This window comes from Dendrobates tinctorius, unplaced genomic scaffold, assembly GCF_039654945.1.
Source record: "Dendrobates tinctorius isolate UK_male_01 unplaced genomic scaffold, ASM3965494v1 ptg000251l, whole genome shotgun sequence".
NCBI classification, from domain to species: Eukaryota; Metazoa; Chordata; class Amphibia; order Anura; family Dendrobatidae; genus Dendrobates; species Dendrobates tinctorius.
In genome coordinates, this window is record NW_027361918.1 from 5,003,668 (window position 1) to 5,027,067 (window position 23,400).

General features: G+C 51.3%; 1 protein-coding gene across 2 annotated transcripts in view; it reads left to right on the plus strand.

Annotated features, from left to right (window-relative positions):
* The window catches only part of NRBP1 (nuclear receptor binding protein 1), a 56,866-nt gene that overhangs the window by 14,008 nt on the left and 19,458 nt on the right, over positions 1 to 23,400 (plus strand). Inside the window, exons 7-12 of one of the 2 annotated variants that reach the window (XM_073557771.1) lie at positions 4,590 to 4,684; positions 9,994 to 10,017; positions 18,590 to 18,673; positions 18,793 to 18,851; positions 18,984 to 19,082; positions 19,324 to 19,456. In XM_073557771.1, coding sequence (XP_073413872.1) covers positions 4,590 to 4,684; positions 9,994 to 10,017; positions 18,590 to 18,673; positions 18,793 to 18,851; positions 18,984 to 19,082; positions 19,324 to 19,456 — 494 coding nt within the window. The remainder of the gene's footprint in view (positions 1 to 4,589; positions 4,685 to 9,993; positions 10,018 to 18,589; positions 18,674 to 18,792; positions 18,852 to 18,983; positions 19,083 to 19,323; positions 19,457 to 23,400) is intronic. The other variant, XM_073557772.1, reaches the window with a different exon arrangement.

Genomic DNA, 23,400 nt, shown 5'->3' on the forward strand with positions numbered 1-23,400 from the left:
CTGTGAGGGTGTATAGGTTATAGTAGTGTATAGGGGTAGTATTATCCTGTTAGAGGTGTCTGTCACTGTGTACCCCCTATACTCGGCTGTGAGGGTGTATAGGTTATAGTAGTATATAGGGGTAGTATTATCCTGTTAGAGGTGTCGGTCACTGTGTACCCCCTATACTCGGCTGTGAGGGTGTATAGGTTATAGTAGTGTATAGGGGTAGTATTATCCTGTTAGAGGTGTCTGTCACTGTGTACCCCCTGTACTCAGCTGTGAGGGTGTATAGGTTATAGTAGTATATAGGGGTAGTATTATCCTGTTAGAGGTGTCGGTCACTGTGTACCCCCTATACTCGGCTGTGAGGGTGTATAGGTTATAGTAGTGTATAGGGGTAGTATTATCCTGTTAGAGGTGTCTGTCACTGTGTACCCCCTATACTCGGCTGTGAGGGTGTATAGGTTATAGTAGTGTATAGGGGTAGTATTATCCTGTTAGAGGTGTCTGTCACTGTGTACCCCCTGTACTCAGCTGTGAGGGTGTATAGGTTATAGTAGTATATAGGGGTAGTATTATCCTGTTAGAGGTGTCGGTCACTGTGTACCCCCTATACTCGGCTGTGAGGGTGTATAGGTTATAGTAGTATATAGGGGTAGTATTATCCTGTTAGAGGTGTCGGTCACTGTGTACCCCCTATACTCGGTTGTGAGGGTATATAGGTTATAGTAGTATATAGGGGTAGTATTATCCTGTTAGAGGTGTCCGTCACTGTGTACCCCCTATACTCGGCTGTGAGGGTGTATAGGTTATAGTAGTGTATAGGGGTAGTATTATCCTGTTAGAGGTGTCTGTCACTGTGTACCCCCTATACTCGGCTGTGAGGGTGTATAGGTTATAGTAGTATATAGGGGTAGTATTATCCTGTTAGAGGTGTCGGTCACTGTGTACCCCCTATACTCGGCTGTGAGGGTGTATAGGTTATAGTAGTGTATAGGGGTAGTATTATCCTGTTAGAGGTGTCTGTCACTGTGTACCCCCTGTACTCAGCTGTGAGGGTGTATAGGTTATAGTAGTATATAGGGGTAGTATTATCCTGTTAGAGGTGTCGGTCACTGTGTACCCCCTATACTCGGCTGTGAGGGTGTATAGGTTATAGTAGTGTATAGGGGTAGTATTATCCTGTTAGAGGTGTCTGTCACTGTGTACCCCCTATACTCGGCTGTGAGGGTGTATAGGTTATAGTAGTGTATAGGGGTAGTATTATCCTGTTAGAGGTGTCTGTCACTGTGTACCCCCTGTACTCAGCTGTGAGGGTGTATAGGTTATAGTAGTATATAGGGGTAGTATTATCCTGTTAGAGGTGTCGGTCACTGTGTACCCCCTATACTCGGCTGTGAGGGTGTATAGGTTATAGTAGTATATAGGGGTAGTATTATCCTGTTAGAGGTGTCGGTCACTGTGTACCCCCTATACTCGGTTGTGAGGGTATATAGGTTATAGTAGTATATAGGGGTAGTATTATCCTGTTAGAGGTGTCCGTCACTGTGTACCCCCTATACTCGGCTGTGAGGGTGTATAGGTTATAGTAGTGTATAGGGGTAGTATTATCCTGTTAGAGGTGTCTGTCACTGTGTACCCCCTATACTCGGCTGTGAGGGTGTATAGGTTATAGTAGTGTATAGGGGTAGTATTATCCTGTTAGAGGTGTCTGTCACTGTGTACCCCCTGTACTCAGCTGTGAGGGTGTATAGGTTATAGTAGTATATAGGGGTAGTATTATCCTGTTAGAGGTGTCCATCACTGTGTACCCCCTATACTCGTCTGTGAGGGTGTATAGGTTATAGTGGTATATAGGGGTAGTATTATCCTGTTAGAGGTGTCTGTCACTGTGTACCCCCTATACTCGGCTGTGAGGGTGTATAGGTTATAGTAGTATATAGGGGTAGTATTATCCTGTTAGAGGTGTCGGTCACTGTGTACCCCCTATACTCGGTTGTGAGGGTATATAGGTTATAGTAGTATATAGGGGTAGTATTATCCTGTTAGAGGTGTCGGTCACTGTGTACCCCCTGTACTCGGCTGTGAGGGTGTATAGGTTATAGTAGTGTATAGGGGTAGTATCCTGTTAGAGGTGTCGGTCACTGTGTACCCCCTGTACTCGGCTGTGAGGGTGTATAGGTTATAGTGGTATATAGGGGTAGTATTATCCTGTTAGAGGTGTCCGTCACTGTGTACCCCCTATACTCGGCTGTGAGGGTGTATAGGTTATAGTAGTGTATAGGGGTAGTATTATCCTGTTAGAGGTGTCGGTCACTGTGTACCCCCTGTACTCAGCTGTGAGGTGTATAGGTTATCGTGGTATATAGGGGTAGTATTATCCTGTTAGAGGTGTCCGTCACTGTGTACCCCCTGTACTCGGCTGTGAGGGTGTATAGGTTATAGTAGTGTATAGGGGTAGTATTATCCTGTTAGAGGTGTCGGTCACTGTGTACCCCCTATACTCGTCTGTGAGGGTGTATAGGTTATAGTGGTATATAGGGGTAGTATTATCCTGTTAGAGGTGTCTGTCACTGTGTACCCCCTATACTCGGCTGTGAGGGTGTATAGGTTATAGTAATATATAGGGGTAGTATTATCCTGTTAGAGGTGTCGGTCACTGTGTACCCCCTATACTCGGTTGTGAGGGTATATAGGTTATAGTAGTATATAGGGGTAGTATTATCCTGTTAGAGGTGTCGGTCACTGTGTACCCCCTGTACTCGGCTGTGAGGGTGTATAGGTTATAGTAGTGTATAGGGGTAGTATCCTGTTAGAGGTGTCGGTCACTGTGTACCCCCTGTACTCGGCTGTGAGGGTGTATAGGTTATAGTGGTATATAGGGGTAGTATTATCCTGTTAGAGGTGTCCGTCACTGTGTACCCCCTATACTCGTCTGTGAGGGTGTATAGGTTATAGTAGTGTATAGGGGTAGTATTATCCTGTTAGAGGTGTCGGTCACTGTGTACCCCCTATACTCGGTTGTGAGGGTATATAGGTTATAGTAGTATATAGGGGTAGTATTATCCTGTTAGAGGTGTCGGTCACTGTGTACCCCCTGTACTCGTCTGTGAGGGTGTATAGGTTATAGTGGTATATAGGGGTAGTATTATCCTGTTAGAGGTGTCGGTCACTGTGTACCCCCTATACTCGGTTGTGAGGGTATATAGGTTATAGTAGTATATAGGGGTAGTATTATCCTGTTAGAGGTGTCGGTCACTGTGTACCCCCTGTACTCGGCTGTGAGGGTGTATAGGTTATAGTAGTGTATAGGGGTAGTATCCTGTTAGAGGTGTCGGTCACTGTGTACCCCCTGTACTCGGCTGTGAGGGTGTATAGGTTATAGTGGTATATAGGGGTAGTATTATCCTGTTAGAGGTGTCCGTCACTGTGTACCCCCTATACTCGGCTGTGAGGGTGTATAGGTTATAGTAGTGTATAGGGGTAGTATTATCCTGTTAGAGGTGTCGGTCACTGTGTACCCCCTGTACTCAGCTGTGAGGTGTATAGGTTATAGTGGTATATAGGGGTAGTATTATCCTGTTAGAGGTGTCCGTCACTGTGTACCCCCTGTACTCAGCTGTGAGGGTATATAGGTTATAGTAGTATATAGGGGTAGTATTATCCTGTTAGAGGTGTCGGTCACTGTGTACCCCCTGTACTCAGCTGTGAGGTGTATAGGTTATCGTGGTATATAGGGGTAGTATTATCCTGTTAGAGGTGTCCGTCACTGTGTACCCCCTATACTCGGCTGTGAGGGTGTATAGGTTATAGTAGTGTATAGGGGTAGTATTATCCTGTTAGAGGTGTCGGTCACTGTGTACCCCCTATACTCGGCTGTGAGGGTGTATAGGTTATAGTGGTGTATAGGGGTAGTATTATCCTGTTAGAGGTGTCCGTCACTGTGTACCCCCTGTACTCAGCTGTGAGGGTATATAGGTTATAGTAGTATATAGGGGTAGTATTATACTGTTAGAGGTGTCGGTCACTGTGTACCCCCTGTACTCAGCTGTGAGGTGTATAGGTTATAGTGGTATATAGGGGTAGTATTATCCTGTTAGAGGTGTCCGTCACTGTGTACCCCCTATACTCGGCTGTGAGGGTGTATAGGTTATAGTGGTGTATAGGGGTAGTATTATCCTGTTAGAGGTGTCCGTCACTGTGTACCACCTGTACTCAGCTGTGAGGGTATATAGGTTATAGTAGTATATAGGGGTAGTATTATCCTGTTAGAGGTGTCGGTCACTGTGTACCCCCTATACTCGGCTGTGAGGGTGTATAGGTTATAGTGGTGTATAAGGGTAGTATTATCCTGTTAGAGGTGTCCGTCACTGTGTACCCCCTATACTCGTCTGTGAGGGTGTATAGGTTATAGTAGTATATAGGGGTAGTATTATCCTGTTAGAGGTGTCCGTCACTGTGTACCCCCTATACTCGGCTGTGAGGGTGTATAGGTTATAGTGGTGTATAGGGGTAGTATTATCCTGTTAGAGGTGTCGGGCACTGTGTACCCCCCTATACTCGGCTGTGAGGTGTATCGGTGGTAAGCTTTTGTCTCTTTCCCACAGTTACCTCCACTCGTGTGACCCTCCAATCATCCATGGAAACCTGACCTGTGACACCATCTTCATTCAGCACAATGGACTCATCAAGATTGGCTCTGGTAAGTCTCCACTCTCTCTCTGGTGGCAGCTCACACATGTTGTCCATCTGTCAGGCAGTAATACTAATGTCCGCTTTCTAGCTGCCGGTATTAACAACACTTGTATGTTGCAATAAATGGGTGATAGAAGGAAAAACCAGAGCAGGGCACTGAGAACAAAGACACTAACCTGAGCTCCTCCAAACTCGTGTATGTCCGCACCTGCCAGAGTGTGCCGCCGTCGGGAGGGTGGAGCGTGTGCCGCCGTCGGGAGGGTGGAGCGTGTGCCGCCGTCGCTGCTGACTGGGGGGATGGGGGGAAGGAGTGTGTACTGCTTCTGCTCTTTGGGGTGGGGGTGTGAAGTATGTACTACTGCATCACCTTTGGGATGGAATGTGTGTGTACTACTGCATCACCTTTGGGAAGGAATGTGTGTGTACTGCTGCATCACCTTTGGGAAGGAATGTGTGTGTACTGCTGCATCACCTTTGGGAAGGAATGTGTGTGTACTGCTGCATCACCTTTGGGAAGGAATGTGTGTGTACTGCTGCATCACCTTTGGGAAGGAATGTGTGTGTACTGCTGCATCACCTTTGGGAAGGAATGTGTGTGTACTGCTGCATCACCTTTGGGAAGGAATGTGTGTGTACTGCTGCATCACCTGCGGGAAGGAATGTGTGTGTACTGCTGCATCACCTGCGGGAAGGAATGTGTGTGTACTGCTGCATCACCTTTGGGAAGGAATGTGTGTGTACTGCTGCATCACCTGCGGGAAGGAATGTGTGTGTACTGCTGCATCACCTGCGGGAAGGAATGTGTGTGTACTGCTGCATCACCTGCGGGAAGGAATGTGTGTGTACTGCTGCATCACCTGCGGGAAGGAATGTGTGTGTACAGCTGCATCACCTGCTGGAAGGAATGTGTGTGTACTGCTGCATCACCTGCTGATAGGGGGAGGATTAAATTAACCCTTCACGGTTGATCCAGTGATTTCCTAATTATTCCACAGAGTGTTGCTAGCAACTCAAATGACCAAACGGAGATGTGTCTCTGTATGGGACGATCCAAGGAGATCGCTAAGCCCGTTTATTTTCGTCACTTCTTTTATAATATTTTGCTTAATTATGCAAAGTTCTCAACTACCAATAGCATCATTTCACTTTATAAGCCAATAATATTGCAAGAAAACCGGAAACTACATAGCATAGAAAGTAGTATAATGGCATATTCTTCACAGTAATACACCCCCCCCCGGGTCCCTTATCTTGCACCTGATGAGGAACAGTCTGGTTTCATAACAGCCTGAACTTTTAATCCAATTACAAAAATTTATCTTAAAACAACAAAAATGGAGAAACGAAACCTTCAGCTTTGATTTTAGTTTTAACCCTTCACACTGGGGGAAGGAATGTGTGTGTACTGCTGCATCACCTTTGGGAAGGAATATGTGTATACTGCTGCATCACCTGGGGGAAGGAATGTGTGTCTACTGCTGCATCACCTGGGGGAAGGAATGTGTGTCTACTGCTGCATCACCTGGGGAAGGAATGTGTGTCTACTGCTGCATCACCTGGGGGAAGGAATGTGTGTCTACTGCTGCATCACCTGGGGGAAGGAATGTGTGTCTACTGCTGCATCACCTGGGGGAAGGAATGTGTGTGTACTGCTGCATCACCTGGGGGAAGTAATGTGTGTGTACTGCTGCATCACCTGGGGGAAGGAATGTGTGTGTACTGCTGCATCACCTGGGGGAAGGAATGTGTGTGTGTGTACTGCTGCATCACCTGGGGGAAGGAATGTGTGTGTGTGTACTGCTGCCTCACCTGGGGGAAGGAATGTGTGTGTACTGCTGCCTCACCTGGGGGAAGTAATGTGTGTCTACTGCTGCATCACCTGGGGGAAGGAATGTGTCTACTGCTGCATCACCTGGGGGAAGGAATGTGTGTGTACTGCTGCATCACCTGGGGGAAGGAATGTGTGTGTGTGTACTGCTGCCTCACCTGGGGGAAGGAATGTGTGTGTACTGCTGCATCACGTGGGGGAAGGAATATGTGTGTACTGCTGCATCACCTGGGGGAAGGAATGTGTGTGTTGCTGCTGCATCACCTTTGGGAAGGAATGTGTGTGTTGCTGCTGCATCACCTGGGGGAAGGAATGTCTGTGTTGCTGCTGCCTCACCTGGGGGAAGGAATGTGTGTGTACTGCTGCCTCACCTGGGGGAAGTAATGTGTGTCTACAGCTGCATCACCTGGGGGAAGTAATGTGTCTACTGCTGCATCACCTGGGGGAAGGAATGTGTGTGTACTGCTGCATCACCTGGGGGAAGGAATGTGTGTGTGTGTACTGCTGCCTCACCTGGGGGAAGGAATGTGTGTGTACTGCTGCATCACGTGGGGGAAGGAATATGTGTGTACTGCTGCATCACCTGGGGGAAGGAATGTGTGTGTTGCTGCTGCATCACCTTTGGGAAGGAATGTGTGTGTTGCTGCTGCATCACCTGGGGGAAGGAATGTCTGTGTTGCTGCTGCATCACCTGGGGGAAGGAATGTGTGTGTTGCTGCTGCATCACCTGGGGGAAGGAATGTCTGTGTTGCTGCTGCATCACCTGGGGGAAGTAACATAGTTATTAAGGTTGAAGGGAGACTTTGAGTCCATCTAGCTCATCCCATATCCTATCCTAACTTGCCCTAACATGTTGATCCAGAGGAAGGCAAAAAACCCATGTGGCAAACAGAAAGCTTCACATTGGGGAAAAAAATTCCTTCCCGACTCCACATACGGCAATCAGACTAGCTCCCTGGATCAACGCAATATTAAGGAAACTAGTGTATATACCCTGTAATATTATACTTTTCAAGAAAGGCATCCAGTCCCTTCTTAAATTTTAGTAAGGAATCACTCATTACACCATCATATGGCAGAGAGTTCCATAGTCTCACTGCTCTTACAGTAAAGAATCCGCATCTGTGAGTATGCGTAAACCTTCTTTCCTCCAGACGTAGAGGATGCCCCCTTGTCCCCGTCACAGGTCTAAGAGTAAAAAGATCATTAGAAAGGTCTTTGTATTGTCTCCGCATATATTTATACATTGTAATATATATATACATTGTATTGCAGACCCCCCAGTTCCCTAATAACCTTGGTCGCTCTTCTCTGCCCCCGCTCCAGTTCAGCTATGTCTTTCTTATACACCGGAGACCAGAACTGTACACAGTATTCTAAGTGTGGTCGCACTAGTGACTTATATAGAGGTAAAATTATGTTCTCCTCATGAGCATCTATGCCTCTTTTAATGCATCCCTTTATTTTATTTGCCTTTGCAGCAGCTGCCTGACACTGGCCACTAAATGGGAGTTTGTCGTCCACCCATACACCCAGGTCTTTTTCAGTGACGGTTTTGCCCAGTGTTTTACAATTAAGCACATAAATATACATCTTGTTCGTTCTACCCAAGTGCATGACCTTACATTTATCCCCATTAAAGCTCATTTTCCATTTATCAGCCCAAGCTTCTAGTTTACATAAATCCTCCTGCAATATAAAATTGTCCTCCTCAGTATTGATTACCCTGCAGAGTTTAGTGTCATCTGCAAATATTGAAATTCTGCTCTCTCTGCCCCCTACAAGGTCATTAATATGCTAAAAAGATGAGGTCCCAATACTGACCCCTAATAGGGGAAGGAGTGTGTGCTGCTGCCACATCTAGGTTGATTGGAAGGAGTGTAGCAGCCCTGTGCGTTTGTGCAATGGTCCTCAGCTCCTGTGACTGTGTGTGCAGGTGCAATGGTCCCCGTGTGTGTGTGCGCGCATAGGTGCAGTGGTCCCCGTGTGTGTGCATAGGTGCAGCGGTCCACATGTGTTTGAGCATAGGTGCAGCAGTCCTTGTGTGTGTCCAGAGGTGCAGCGGTCTCCGTGTGTGTGAGCACAGGTGCAGCGGTCCCCGTGTGTGTGTCCAGAGGTGCAGCAGTCCACATGTGCGTGAGCACAGGTGCAGCAGTCCTTGTGTGTGTGTGTCCGGAGGTGCAGCGGTCCCCGCGTGTGTGTGTGCGGGCGCAGGTGCGGCGGTCCCCGCGTGTGTGTGTGTGTGAGCACAGGTGCAGCGGTCTCCGTGTGTGAGCACAGGTGCAGCAGTCCTTGTGTGTGTGTGTCCAGAGGTGCAGCGGTCCCTGCGTGTGTGTGTGTGTGCGGGCGCAGGTGCGACGGTCCCCGCGTGTGTGTGTGTGGGCGCAGGTGAGGCGGTCCCCGCGCGTGTGTGTGTGTGTGTGTGTGCGCGGGCGCAGGTGCGGCGGTTCCCACGTGTGTGTGTGTGTGGGCGCGGCAGTTCCCGCATGTGTGTGTGTGGGCGCAGGTGCGGCGGTCCCCGCGTGTGTGTGCGGGCGCAGGTGCAGCGGTCCCCGCGTGTGTGTGTGTGCAGGCGCGGCGGTCCGAGCGTGTGTGTGGGAGCAGGTGTGGCGGTCCCCCCTCGTGTGTGTGTGTGTGTGTGTGTGTGTGTGTGGGCGCAGGTGCGGCGGTCCCCGTGTGTGTGTGGGCGCAGGTGCGGCGGTCCCCGCGTGTGTGGGCGGGCGCAGGTGCGGCGGTCCCCGCGTGCGGTGTGGGCGCAGGTGCGGCGGTCCCCGCGTGTGTGTGTGCGGGCGCAGGTGCGGCGGTCCCCGCGTGTGTGTGTGTGTGTGCGGGCGCAGGTGCGGCGGTCCCCGCGTGTGTGTGTGGGCGCTGGTGCTGCAGTTCCCTCGTGTGTGTGTGTGTGTGTGTGTGTGGGTGTGGGGGCGGGCGCAGGTGCAGTGGTCCCCGCGCGTGTGTGTGTAGGTGCGGCGGTCCCTGTGTGGGCGCAGGTGCTGCAGTCCCCTCGTGTGTTTGTGTGTGTGTGTGTGGGCGCTGGTGCTGCAGTCCCCTCGTGTGTGTGTGTGGGCGTGTGTCTGTGTGGGCGCTGGTGCTGCAGTCCCCTCGTGTGTTTGTGTGTGTGTCTGTGTGGGCGCAGGTGCGGTGGTCCCCGCGCGTGTGTGTGTAGGTGCGGCGGTCCCTGTGTGGGCGCAGGTGCGGCGGTCCCCGCGTGTGTGTGTGGGCACTGGTGCTGCAGTCCCCTCGTGTGTGTGTGTGTGTGGGCATGTGTCTGTGTGGGCGCAGGTGCGGTGGTCCCCGCGCGTGTGTGTGTAGGTGCGGCGGTCCCCGCGTGTGCGCGCGGGCACAGGTGCACTGGCGGTTTGGTGTGAGCGCGGCGATGCATGTCCCACCTCTTGTATTTATGACGTGCTCCCTCCACCCCCAGCCGTTCCATCCACTCATTGACTTGTCTCGTTTTATCTCCTGCTTCGGCCGCTCTGTCTCCACACCAGTCTTTCATAGGATTTTTGCTAATGGTGAGACGACTCTTCAGCTCTGTGATGTTTCTGTTGTTGCATCGTATCTGTGTTCAGCTTGTGGCACTCGCCCATGTGACCTCCTGAAGCATTATGGGCCCTTTCTGGAGTGCGGCTCCTGACAATCCTGGTTACATGGGTGATTGCAGCTCCGGGGTCAGTGGGATCGCTTGTTTCTCCTCTCTCTGGCTTGGCCGGTCAGGAGCTCGGCCGCCTTTACGGGTTTGTTTGCTGCTGGATTTTGTAGCTCCGTAGCATGTAGGAGCCCCTCCATGTGTGCATGTCCCTGTCCCCATAGATGGCTTCTCTTTAACCCTTTCTCATCTTCATTGCATTTCCACCTCCTGCTGCAGGGATCGTGGGTGGGGGGCTCTGATGTTCACCCTCCGCTGCTTGCTTATCGATGCTCTGTGCTGGGGACGGAATGGGTGGGGGGTGAGATCTCTGCGGTCCCGGCTGAAGGCTCGCTCTCAGGTAATGGTGGTGACCTCATGGCTGCACATTAACAGAGCACAAGGGAGTCCTCAGTAAATGATGTCCAGACGGCCACCATGTCCGAATATCATTGATTATTTCTGAGTCCCGCGATCTATGGCTGCAATCAGAATTAAGTTGTCATTTTGGTTTATTACTAACATTTACAATCTTTCTGCTGTTTGAAATAAAACACAATTAATGTAAATGGCTGATCACAAATCTCCACAAGATGCCTCTTTACTGACTGCGGCCGTCTCACCATGATTTTCCCCTTCATGACCAGCATATTTAGTACTTAGTAGACCACGTTGGCTTTTGGGACTTGCTGACCTGATGCATCGCAAGACACCAGCTTGTGGAACCTTACTCTCCTCCTCATGGATGATGATCTCCAGAAACTCCCAGCTTTTAAGAGAAGAGCTCCTTGCACAAAGCCGTAGTGACTTTCCTTCATATTCAGTAGTAGGCAGAGATCACACAGGAACACCGGCTAGACTACCTGGATCTGGTAGAGCGGAAGCGGTCATTGGCTGCCACCAGATTCCTGAAGAAGCCAGGTGCTCAAAAACCTTTCTGGGACCTCTGAAGACCTGGTGATGATTTGGTGGCAGCGAACTCCAAAACATACTCCCCTTCTGACCCAAAAGCTCAAAAGAAATCACCTCCAAAGTGCTCAAATACTACAAATAACCACAGAAGTTCTGAGATTCTGTTCTGTAGAGAATTGAAAAGACTTGAACTTTCCAGACATATGGCCGGAGCTCAGTATCAGTGATGTTTACAGTGAAGCACGGCGGGGACTTGGTAATGACTACAGTGAAGCACGGTGGGGACACGGTGATGTCTAGTAAAGCATGGTGGGGATTCTCTGACGTCTTCAGGGAAGCAAGGTGGGGCCTGGGTGAAGTCTACAGTGAAATCCGGCATGGACTTGATGATGTCTACAGTGAAGCCTGGCGAGGCTTGGGTGGTGTCTACAGTCAAATATGGTGGGGCTCGGTGATGTCTATAGTGAAGTACAATGGGGCCTGGGTGATGTCTATAGTGCAGTCCAGTATGAACTTAGCAATGTTTTTAGTGAATCTTGGCGGGGGCTCTGTGATGTCTACAGTGAAGCACGATGAGGGTTCGGCGATGTCTACAGTGAAGCATGACGGAGGCTCGGCGATGTCTACAGTAAAGCATGACCGGGTCTCGGTGATGTCTACAGTAAAGCATGACTGGGGCTCAGTGATGTATACAGCGAAGGATGACCGGGTCTCGGTGATGTATACAGTGAAGCACGACGGAGGCTCGGCGATGTCTACAGTGAAGCATGACTGGGGCTCAGTGATGTATACAGCGAAGGATGACCGGGTCTCGGTGATGTCTACAGTAAAGCATGACCGGGGCTCAGTGATGTATACAGCGAAGCATGACCGGGTCTCGGTGATGTCTACAGTAAAGCATGACCGGGGCTCAGTGATGTATACAGCGAAGCATGACCGGGTTTCGGTGATGTCTACAGTAAAGCATGACCGGGACTCAGTGATGTCTACAGTAAAGCATGACTGGGGCTCAGTGATGTATACAGCGAAGGATGACCGGGGCTCAGTGATGTCTACAGTAAAGCATGACTGGGGCTCAGTGATGTATACAGCGAAGGATGACCGGGGCTCAGTGATGTATACAGTAAAGCATGACTGGGGCTCAGTGATGTATACAGTGAAGCATGACCGGGGCTCAGTGATGTATACAGTGAAGCATGACCGGGGCTCAGTGATGTCTACAGTAAAGCATGACCGGGGCTCAGTGATGTCTACAGCGAAGCATGACCGGGTCTCGGTGATGTCTACAGTAAAGCATGACCGGGGCTCAGTGATGTATACAGCGAAGCATGACCGGGTTTCGGTGATGTCTTCAGTAAAGCATGACCGGGTCTCGGTGATGTCTACAGTAAAGCATGACTGGGGCTCAGTGATGTATACAGTGAAGCATGACCGGGGCTCAGTGATGTATACAGTAAAGCATGACCGGGGCTCAGTGATGTCTACAGTAAAGCATGACCGGGGCTCAGTGATGTATACAGCGAAGCATGACCGGGTCTCGGTGATGTCTACAGTAAAGCATGACCGGGGCTCAGTGATGTATACAGCGAAGCATGACCGGGTCTCGGTGATGTCTTCAGTAAAGCATGACCGGGTCTCGGTGATGTCTACAGTAAAGCATGACTGGGGCTCAGTGATGTATACAGCGAAGGATGACCGGGGCTCAGTGATGTCTACAGTAAAGCATGACCGGGGCTCAGTGATGTCTACAGTAAAGCATGACTGGGGCTCAGTGATGTATACAGTGAAGCATGACCGGGGCTCAGTGATGTCTACAGTAAAGCATGACTGGGGCTCAGTGATGTATACAGTGAAGCATGACCGGGGCTCAGTGATGTCTACAGTAAAGCATGACCGGGGCTCAGTGATGTCTACAGCGAAGCATGACCGGGTTTCGGTGATGTCTACAGTAAAGCATGACTGGGGCTCAGTGATGTATACAGCGAAGGATGACCGGGGCTCAGTGATGTCTACAGTAAAGCATGACCGGGGCTCAGTGATGTCTACAGTAAAGCATGACTGGGGCTCAGTGATGTCTACAGTGAAGCATGACCGGGGCTCAGTGATGTCTACAGTAAAGCATGACTGGGGCTCAGTGATGTATACAGTGAAGCATGACCGGGGCTCAGTGATGTCTACAGTAAAGCATGACCGGGGCTCAGTGATGTATACAGTAAAGCATGACCGGGTTTCGGTGATGTCTACAGTAAAGCATGACTGGGGCTCAGTGATGTATACAGCGAAGGATGACCGGGGCTCAGTGATGTCTACAGTAAAGCATGACCGGGGCTCAGTGATGTCTACAGTAAAGCATGACTGGGGCTCAGTGATGTATACAGTGAAGCATGACTGGGGCTCAGTGATGTATACAGTAAAGCATGACTGGGGCTCAGTGATGTATACAGTGAAGCATGACCGGGGCTCAGTGATGTCTACAGTAAAGCATGACCGGGGCTCAGTGATGTCTACAGTAAAGCATGACCGGGGCTCAGTGATGTCTACAGCGAAGCATGACCGGGTTTCGGTGATGTCTACAGTAAAGCATGACCGGGGCTCAGTGATGTCTACAGTAAAGCATGACCGGGGCTCAGTGATGTATACAGCGAAGCATGACCGGGTTTCGGTGATGTCTACAGTAAAGCATGACTGGGGCTCAGTGATGTATACAGCGAAGGATGACCGGGGCTCAGTGATGTCTACAGTAAAGCATGACCGGGGCTCAGTGATGTCTACAGTAAAGCATGACTGGGGCTCAGTGATGTATACAGTGAAGCATGACCGGGGGTCAGTGATGTCTACAGTAAAGCATGACCGGGGCTCAGTGATGTCTACAGTAAAGCATGACCGGGTTTCGGTGATGTCTACAGTAAAGCATGACTGGGGCTCAGTGATGTATACAGCGAAGGATGACCGGGGCTCAGTGATGTCTACAGTAAAGCATGACCGGGGCTCAGTGATGTCTACAGTAAAGCATGACTGGGGCTCAGTGATGTATACAGTGAAGCATGACCGGGGCTCAGTGATGTCTACAGTAAAGCATGACTGGGGCTCAGTGATGTATACAGTGAAGCATGACCGGGGCTCAGTGATGTCTACAGTAAAGCATGACCGGGGCTCAGTGATGTCTACAGTAAAGCATGACCGGGGCTCAGTGATGTATACAGCGAAGCATGACCGGGTTTCGGTGATGTCTACAGTAAAGCATGACCGGGGCTCAGTGATGTCTACAGTAAAGCATGACCGGGGCTCAGTGATGTCTACAGTGAAGCATGACCGGGGCTCAGTGATGTATACAGCGAAGCATGACCGGGTTTCGGTGATGTCTACAGTAAAGCATGACTGGGGCTCAGTGATGTATACAGCGAAGGATGACCGGGGCTCAGTGATGTCTACAGTAAAGCATGACCGGGGCTCAGTGATGTCTACAGTAAAGCATGACCGGGGCTCAGTGATGTATACAGTGAAGCATGACCGGGGCTCAGTGATGTCTACAGTAAAGCATGACCGGGGCTCAGTGATGTCTACAGTAAAGCATGACCGGGGCTCAGTGATGTCTACAGTAAAGCATGACCGGGGCTCAGTGATGTCTACAGTAAAGCATGACCGGGGCTCAGTGATGTCTACAGTAAAGCATGACCGGGGCTCAGTGATGTCTACAGTAAAGCATGACCGGGGCTCAGTGATGTCTACAGTAAAGCATGACCGGGGCTCAGTGATGTCTACAGTAAAGCATGACCGGGGCTCAGTGATGTCTACAGTAAAGCATGACTGGGGCTCAGTGATGTCTACAGTAAAGCATGACCGGGGCTCAGTGATGTCTACAGTAAAGCATGACCGGGGCTCAGTGATGTATACAGCGAAGCATGACCGGGTTTCGGTGATGTCTACAGTAAAGCATGACTGGGGCTCAGTGATGTATACAGCGAAGGATGACCGGGGCTCAGTGATGTCTACAGTAAAGCATGACCGGGGCTCAGTGATGTCTACAGTAAAGCATGACTGGGGCTCAGTGATGTCTACAGTAAAGCATGACCGGGGCTCAGTGATGTATACAGTGAAGCATGACCGGGGCTCAGTGATGTATACAGTGAAGCATGACCGGGGCTCAGTGATGTCTACAGTAAAGCATGACTGGGGCTCAGTGATGTATACAGCGAAGGATGACCGGGGCTCAGTGATGTCTACAGTAAAGCATGACCGGGGCTCAGTGATGTCTACAGTAAAGCATGACCGGGGCTCAGTGATGTCTACAGTAAAGCATGACCGGGGCTCAGTGATGTCTACAGTAAAGCATGACCGGGGCTCAGTGATGTCTACAGTGAAGCATGACCGGGGCTCAGTGATGTCTACAGTAAAGCATGACTGGGGCTCAGTGATGTCTACAGTAAAGCATGACCGGGGCTCAGTGATGTCTACAGTGAAGCATGACCGGGGCTCAGTGATGTCTACAGTAAAGCATGACCGGGGCTCAGTGATGTCTACAGTAAAGCATGACCGGGGCTCAGTGATGTCTACAGTGAAGCATGACCGGGGCTCAGTGATGTCTACAGTAAAGCATGACCGGGGCTCAGTGATGTCTACAGTAAAGCATGACCGGGGCTCAGTGATGTCTACAGTAAAGCATGACCGGGGCTCAGTGATGTCTACAGTAAAGCATGACCGGGGCTCAGTGATGTCTACAGTAAAGCATGACCGGGGCTCAGTGATGTCTACAGTAAAGCATGACCGGGGCTCAGTGATGTCTACAGTGAAGCATGACCGGGGCTCAGTGATGTCTACAGTAAAGCATGACCGGGGCTCAGTGATGTATACAGTGAAGCATGACCGGGGCTCAGTGATGTATACAGTGAAGCATGACCGGGGCTCGGTGATGTCTACAGTAAAGCATGACTGGGGCTCAGTGATGTCTACAGTAAAGCATGACCGGGGCTCAGTGATGTATACAGTGAAGCATGACCGGGGCTCAGTGATGTATACAGTAAAGCATGACCGGGGCTCAGTGATGTATACAGTGAAGCATGACTGGGGCTCAGTGATGTCTACAGTGAAGCATGACCGGGGCTCGGTGATGTCTACAGTAAAGCATGACCGGGGCTCAGTGATGTATACAGTGAAGCATGACCGGGGCTCAGTGATGTCTACAGTAAAGCATGACCGGGGCTCAGTGATGTATACAGTAAAGCATGACTGGGGCTCAGTGATGTATACAGTGAAGCATGACCGGGGCTCGGTGATGTCTACAGTAAAGCATGACCGGGGCTCAGTGATGTATACAGTGAAGCATGACCGGGGCTCAGTGATGTCTACAGTGAAGCATGACCGGGGCTCGGTGATGTCTACAGTAAAGCATGACCGGGGCTCAGTGATGTATACAGTGAAGCATGACTGGGGCTCAGTGATGTCTACAGTAAAGCATGACCGGGGCTCAGTGATGTATACAGTAAAGCATGACTGGGGCTCAGTGATGTCTACAGTAAAGCATGACCGGGGCTCAGTGATGTATACAGTGAAGCATGACTGGGGCTCAGTGATGTCTACAGTGAAGCATGACCGGGGCTCGGTGATGTCTACAGTAAAGCATGACCGGGGCTCAGTGATGTATACAGTGAAGCATGACCGGGGCTCAGTGATGTATACAGTGAAGCATGACCGGGGCTCGATGATGTCTACAGTGAAGTATGACGGGGGCTTAGCGATGTTTTCAGTGAAATCCTAGGAGAATGTCTTGCCTTCTGTGTGGCGTTGAAGCTCAGGCCTCATTAGGCCTTCCAATTAGACAATGATCCCAGCAGCTCCCAGTCCACAAAGGCATGATAGTGGAAGATTCTGGAGGGGCCATCGGTCATCTGAATGACTCTCATAGAAAATCTTCGAGATGTGATGAAGAAGGCTGCAGCAAACCCAATAATATTAGTTATCCTTAAGAATCTGGCTGTTATAACCTGCTGCAAATGTGATGCATAGCCAAAAGGGTTGGTTATGAAAGGATAATCCTGAGGCCTCATCAGTCAGTAATGCTGGCATTTGTGGTGACTTTGGAGACCCCTCTCTTCTATTACTTGTGATCAGATATTTACATTGCTGTTCATTGGTTTATTGCAGAAAGTTTAGAAATGTTACTGATGAGCCGCATGTACAGTGGGTTGAATGACGGATTTCAGCTCTATGATGGGACTGGTTTGTATCGCATAGTGTGCATGGGGCATTGCTGTGGCCTCCATATTGTGCACTGGCACCTTCAATGTATGGACGGTGATCAGGCCTCCAGAGCGACAACTGTTAGGAGACATGGAAGCGAAGCATTAGTTCATCGAGTTTGTACTTTAGGGGTTGCTCAGGTTGAGACTCTCCTGATGATTGGAGCAGTGGTTAGTTCTTCTGTGATGTGACTGGAGGTTTTCCGGCCCCATTATTTCGTTCGCCGGGTTGGGGTGTGAATTCTTCTGACATTGAGTTCTGAGTAGATGTATTTTGGAGTACAGAAGACCTTAGTTCATGGAGAATAAGGTTTGGCTGTAAAGCCGTTGCTGACGATCATGATGTAGAGGACCTACTGCCTGGTGTCACCTCACGGTGCTGTGCCGTCAGTGCTTCTCCCCTGGTCACATACACTTGTTCGGTGAGATGTAGCGAGCTTTACGTTGATCCGGAATCTCTCTGCGCTTAGTTTTGCTCAGGATTTCTCGTTCCTTTCTCCTCAGGTCACCTCCTCTCAGCATTACAAGGCACCTGCGTGTCATTCGCATGTGTCTGCTCCAGCAGGCAGGACAGTAATGCTATGTAGCGGTCACCTCTCGTCGTCTTAGTCTACTATTGTTCTTTCTCTGTATACGAGTTCTGCTCCGAGGTGGTTACTGGGGAAGGGTTCTGCTCGGAGATGCGGATGACCCATGTTAAGCACTTGAATTTATTGAAAACTTTAATATAAAAGTCTGACTTTGTGACAGACCCAAGATTTTCTGTAACTTTACAGTCCCAATTATCAGCAGGCGGTGACCCTGGATTGATTGCCTACAGGACCTGCACCAACCAGCAGTTTCTCAAGGCCATAATGAGCACGAGTTGTCTTTAGGTGACGTCAGTTACCATTAAGGGCCTCATATCTGTGGTTATGGGATCATCAGTGACCACATATAATCTATAGAAAATGTCAGTGACCATTTAGGGATTCAAGTCTATGTGGTGACCCCATCTGGTGACCTCATAAGCACAATTGACACAAGTGGTCTTCACATGGCTTAAGTTGGCCACACAGTGACCTTATGGCCTTCCTGACAGCTGTGATGCTTAGCTGCTTGTAGTTCCCCTTTGGTTACCTTGTTGTTCGGTGATTTTTGCCCTCTGGTGGGGTAGCGTATGTATGTGGACATTGATTTAGTTGCGTGGGGGCAGTGATGATATCAGTCACTCGCACAGACTCATCTGGGTTCTCATTCCTTGATGCCTTTGCGTTTCTTCTATGCTGCTAGTTATGGGTGGTGTTTGAGATCTTTTATTACTTTTTCTAGTGGCACCAGACACCATTAACAATCACGTGAAGACCTGTCGGGAGGAACAGAAAAACCTGCACTTCTTTGCACCTGAATATGGAGGTAATTGGGCAGGCTCAGCATGTGATATTGCAATGGGAGTTTGGGACTCGGTCCGGTTCTGGGATATCAGGTCAGTGAGGTCGTTTTCAGCTTTGTGACTGATGTCTCTTTTGTTACAGAGGTGGCAAATGTGACAACCGCTGTGGACATCTACTCATTTGGGATGTGTGCCCTGGAGGTGAGATGACGGCTGGGGGGGCAGAGATGCGGGTATCCTGAGCGGTCTGATAGGTGCTGCTGTAGATATAATCTCCAGTGATACTGTGTGTGTGTGCTGTGCTACTCATAACTGTGGCCTGTGTGTCTGCAGATGGCAGTTCTAGAGATCCAAGGAAACGGAGAGTCGTCATTCGTCCCCCAGGAGGCTATAAATAATGCGATCCAGTCTTTGGAGGACCCCCTACAGAGGGTGAGTATCCCCACGAGTGTAAACATGTTCCCCTGCGTGGTCTTATGAATTTGGAGTTCCGTAGGGTTTATGGGGGTGTTACATGGGACAGCCGCCGGCTTCAGTGACAGTAATCCATTCTTCCATGTGGTGGATGTACGGTAACTGGAAGATGACAACCTTAGCCGCTGTGTGCATGTTGAGATCTACGAGGCGCCTTGTTGGCACTGTGGCCTCATATACTTGTGTCACTGTATTGTAGGAATTCATCCAAAAGTGTTTGGAGATGGACCCCAGTAAACGTCCTACCGCCCGGGAGCTGCTCTTCCACCAGGCTCTCTTTGAGGTGCCGTCTCTGAAGCTACTGGCAGCTCATTGTATTGTGGCTCATCAGCGTGAGTAGACTGCCACCTTGAATCGTGGCCTATACGTCTCCTCCCCCGAGCCCCATCTGAGCTGTGGTTCCTGCGTCTCCTCCCCCGAGCCCCGTCTGAACTGTGGTTCCTGCGTCTCCACCCCGAGCCCCGTCTGAGCTGTGGTTCTTGCGTCTCCTCCCCCGAGCCCCGTCTGAGCTGTGGCTCCTGCGTCTCCTCCCCCGAGCCCCGTCTGAGCTGTGGCTCCTGCGTCTCCTCCCCCGAGCCCCGTCTGAGCTGTGGCTCCTGCGTCTCCTCCCCCGAGCCCCGTCTGAGCTGTGGCTCCTGCGTCTCCTCCCCCGAGCCCCGTCTGAGCTGTGGCTCCTGCGTCTCCTCCCCCGAGCCCCGTCTGAGCTGTGGCTCCTGCGTCTCCTCCCCCGAGCCCCGTCTGAGCTGTGGCTCCTGCGTCTCCTCCCCCGAGCCCCGTCTGAGCTGTGGCTCCTGCGTCTCCTCCCCCGAGCCCCGTCTGAGCTGTGGCTCCTGCGTCTCCTCCCCCGAGCCCCGTCTGAGCTGTGGCTCCTGCGTCTCCTCCCCCGAGCCCCGTCTGAGCTGTGGCTCCTGCGTCTCCTCCCCCGAGCCCCGTCTGAGCTGTGGCTCCTGCGTCTCCTCCCCCGAGCCCCGTCTGAGCTGTGGCTCCTGCGTCTCCTCCCCCGAGCCCCGTCTGAGCTGTGGCTCCTGCGTCTCCTCCCCCGAGCCCCGTCTGAGCTGTGGCTCCTGCGTCTCCTCCCCCGAGCCCCGTCTGAGCTGTGGCTCCTTCGTCTCCTCCCCCGAGCCCCGTCTGAGCTGTGGCTCCTTCGTCTCCTCCCCCGAGCCCCGTCTGAGCTGTGGCTCCTGCGTCTCCTCCCCCGAGCCCCGTCTGAGCTGTGGCTCCTGCGTCACCTCCCCCGAGCCCCGTCTGAGCCAAGGTTCCTGCATCTCCTCCTCCATACCACTGTCTGAACCGTGGCACGTATGTCTCATCCCCCCATATGAACTGTGGCTTGCTAAATCTGAACCATGGCCCGCTCACCTGCCCTACTTCTGTCCTTTATGGATCGCTCATCTTCCCCTCCCTCCCCCATGAGTCATGGCTTGCTTATATTTCATCCTCCTCTTTTACTATGATTTGTTTGCCTTCACTCCCCATCAGCCATGACTCATTTCTCGCCCCCTGTCTGAGCGCCATGGCATGTTCATTTTCCTAGACCCTACCCCCATCCATCGTGGATCACTCAGTCTTCTTTGTCTAAGCTTGAAATCACTTGTTTTCAATTCCCCTGACTCGTGGATTGCTCATCTTCTCTTGCCCCCCCTTCCCTTATACCATGGCTTGCTTGCCTTCCCTCCCTCATAGTCATGGAGCACTTATCTTCCCTCTCCCTCTTGTGTGTCATGGCTCACTGGTCCTCCCTCCCCCCACCCCTCTGTGCGAGTTGTGGCTCACTCGTCCCCCCCTCGTGATCCGCTTACTTGCCTTTTCTCTCCTGTGAGTCGTGGCTCGCTCATCTTCTATCACTCCTTTGTGTGCCGTGGTTTGCTCGTCTTTTCTCCCTCTGAGTCATAGCTCGCTTGTATTCCCTCCCCTTCGCCATGTCTGATTCGTGTCTTGCTAGTCTTCTGTCACTCCCTTGTGAGCCGTCACTTGCTTTTCTTTTCTCACTATGAGCTATCACTCGTCTCCCTCCCTTTAGCCCTGTCTTAGTCGTGGCTTACTCGTCTTCACTTTTCACCCTTCTTCCTTGGCTCGCTCGTCTTCCCTCACCCTTTCTAAGTTGTGGCTTGTTTATCTTCCCTCCCCTTCACACTGTCTGATTTGTGTCTCGCTCGTCTTCCCTCCCCTTCGGCTGATCTTAGTCTTTTCTGTCCCCCCTTCTACCATGGCTCGCTCGTCTTCCCTCCCCTTAGCCTTCTCTTTGTCTTTCCTGTTCCCCCTTCTACCATGGCTCGCTCGTCTCCCCTTCCCTTAGCCCTGTCTTACTCTTTTCTGTTCCCCCTTTTACCATGGCTCGCTCATCTTCCCTCCCCTTAGCCCTCTCTTTGTCTTTCCTGTTCCCCCTTCTACCATGGCTCGCTCGTCTTCCCTCCCCTTAGCCCTGTCTTTGTCTTTCCTGTTCCCCCTTCTACCATGGCTCGCTCGTCTTCCCTCCCCTTAGCCCTGTCTTACTCTTTTCTGTTCCCCCTTCTACCATGGCTCGCTCGTCTCCCCTCCCCTTAGCCCTGTCTTAGTCTTTTCTGTTCCCCCTTCTACCATGGCTCGCTCGTCTCCCCTTCCCTTAGCCCTGTCTTACTCTTTTCTGTTCCCCCTTTTACCATGGCTCGCTCATCTTCCCTCCCCTTAGCCCTGTCTTTGTCTTTCCTGTTCCCCCTTCTACCATGGCTCGCTCGTCTCCCCTCCCCTTAGCCCTGTCTTTGTCTTTCCTGTTCCCCCTTCTACCATGGCTCGCTCGTCTTCCCTCCCCTTAGCCCTGTCTTTGTCTTTCATGTTCCCCCTTTTACCATGGCTCGCTCGTCTTTCCTCCCCTTCGGCTGATCTTAGTCGTTCCTGTTCCCCCTTCTACCATGGCTCGCTCGTCTTCCCTCCCCTCAGCCCTGTGTTAGTCTTTTCTGTTCCCCCTTCTACCATGGCTTGCTCGTCTTCCCTCCCCTTAGCCCTGTCTTTGTCTTTCCTGTTCCCCCTTCTACCATGGCTCGCTCGTCTCCCCTCCCCTTAGCCCTGTCTTACTCTTTTCTGTTCCCCCTTTTACCATGGCTCGCTCGTCTTCCCTCCCCTTAGCCCTGTCTTACTCTTTTCTGTTCCCCCTTCTACCATGGCTCACTCTTCTCCCCTCCCCTCGCCCTGTCTTTGTCTTTCCTGTTTCCCCTTCTACCATGGCTCGCTCGTCTTCCCTCCCCTCAGCCCTGTGTTAGTCTTTTCTGTTCCCCCTTCTACCATGGCTCGCTCGTCTCCCCTCCCCTTAGCCCTGTCTTTGTCTTTCCTGTTTCCCCTTCTACCATGGCTCGCTCATCTTCCCTCCCCTTAGCCCTGTGTTAGTCTTTTCTGTTCCCCCTTCTACCATGGCTCGCTCGTCTTCCCTCCCCTTAGCCCTGTCTTAGTCTTTCCTGTTCCCCCTTCTACCATGGCTCGCTCGTCTTCCCTCCCCTTAGCCCTGTCTTAGTCTTTCCTGTTCCCCCTTCTACCATGGCTCGCTCGTCTTCCCTCCCCTTAGCCCTGTCTTAGTCTTTTCTGTTCCCCCTTCTACCATGGCTCGCTCGTCTTCCCTCCCCTTAGCCCTGTCTTAGTCTTTTCTGTTCCCCCTTCTACCATGGCTCGCTCGTCTTCCCTCCCCTTAGCCCTGTCTTAGTCTTTTCTGTTCCCCCTTCTACCATGGCTCGCTCGTCTTCCCTCCCATTAGCCCTGTCTTTGTCTTTCCTGTTCCCCCTTCTACCATTGCTCGCTCGTCTTCCCTCCCCTTAGCCCTGTGTTAGTCTTTTCTGTTCCCCCTTCTACCATGGCTCGCTCGTCTTCCCTCCCCTTAGCCCTGTCTTAGTCTTTTCTGTTCCCCCTTTTACCATGGCTCGCTCGTCTTCCCTCCCCTTAGCCCTGTCTTAGTCTTTCCTGTTCCCCCTTCTACCATGGCTCGCTCGTCTTCCCTCCCCTTAGCCCTGTCTTAGTCTTTTCTGTTCCCCCTTCTACCATGGCTCGCTCGTCTTCCCTCCCCTTAGCCCTGTGTTAGTCTTTTCTGTTCCCCCTTCTACCATGGCTCGCTCGTCTTCCCTCCCCTTAGCCCTGTCTTAGTCTTTCCTGTTCCCCCTTCTACCATGGCTCGCTCATCTTCCCTCCCCTTAGCCCTGTCTTAGTCTTTCCTGTTCCCCCTTCTACCATGGCTCGCTCGTCTTCCCTCCCCTTAGCCCTGTCTTAGTCTTTTCTGTTCCCCCTTTTACCATGGCTCGCTCGTCTTCCCTCCCCT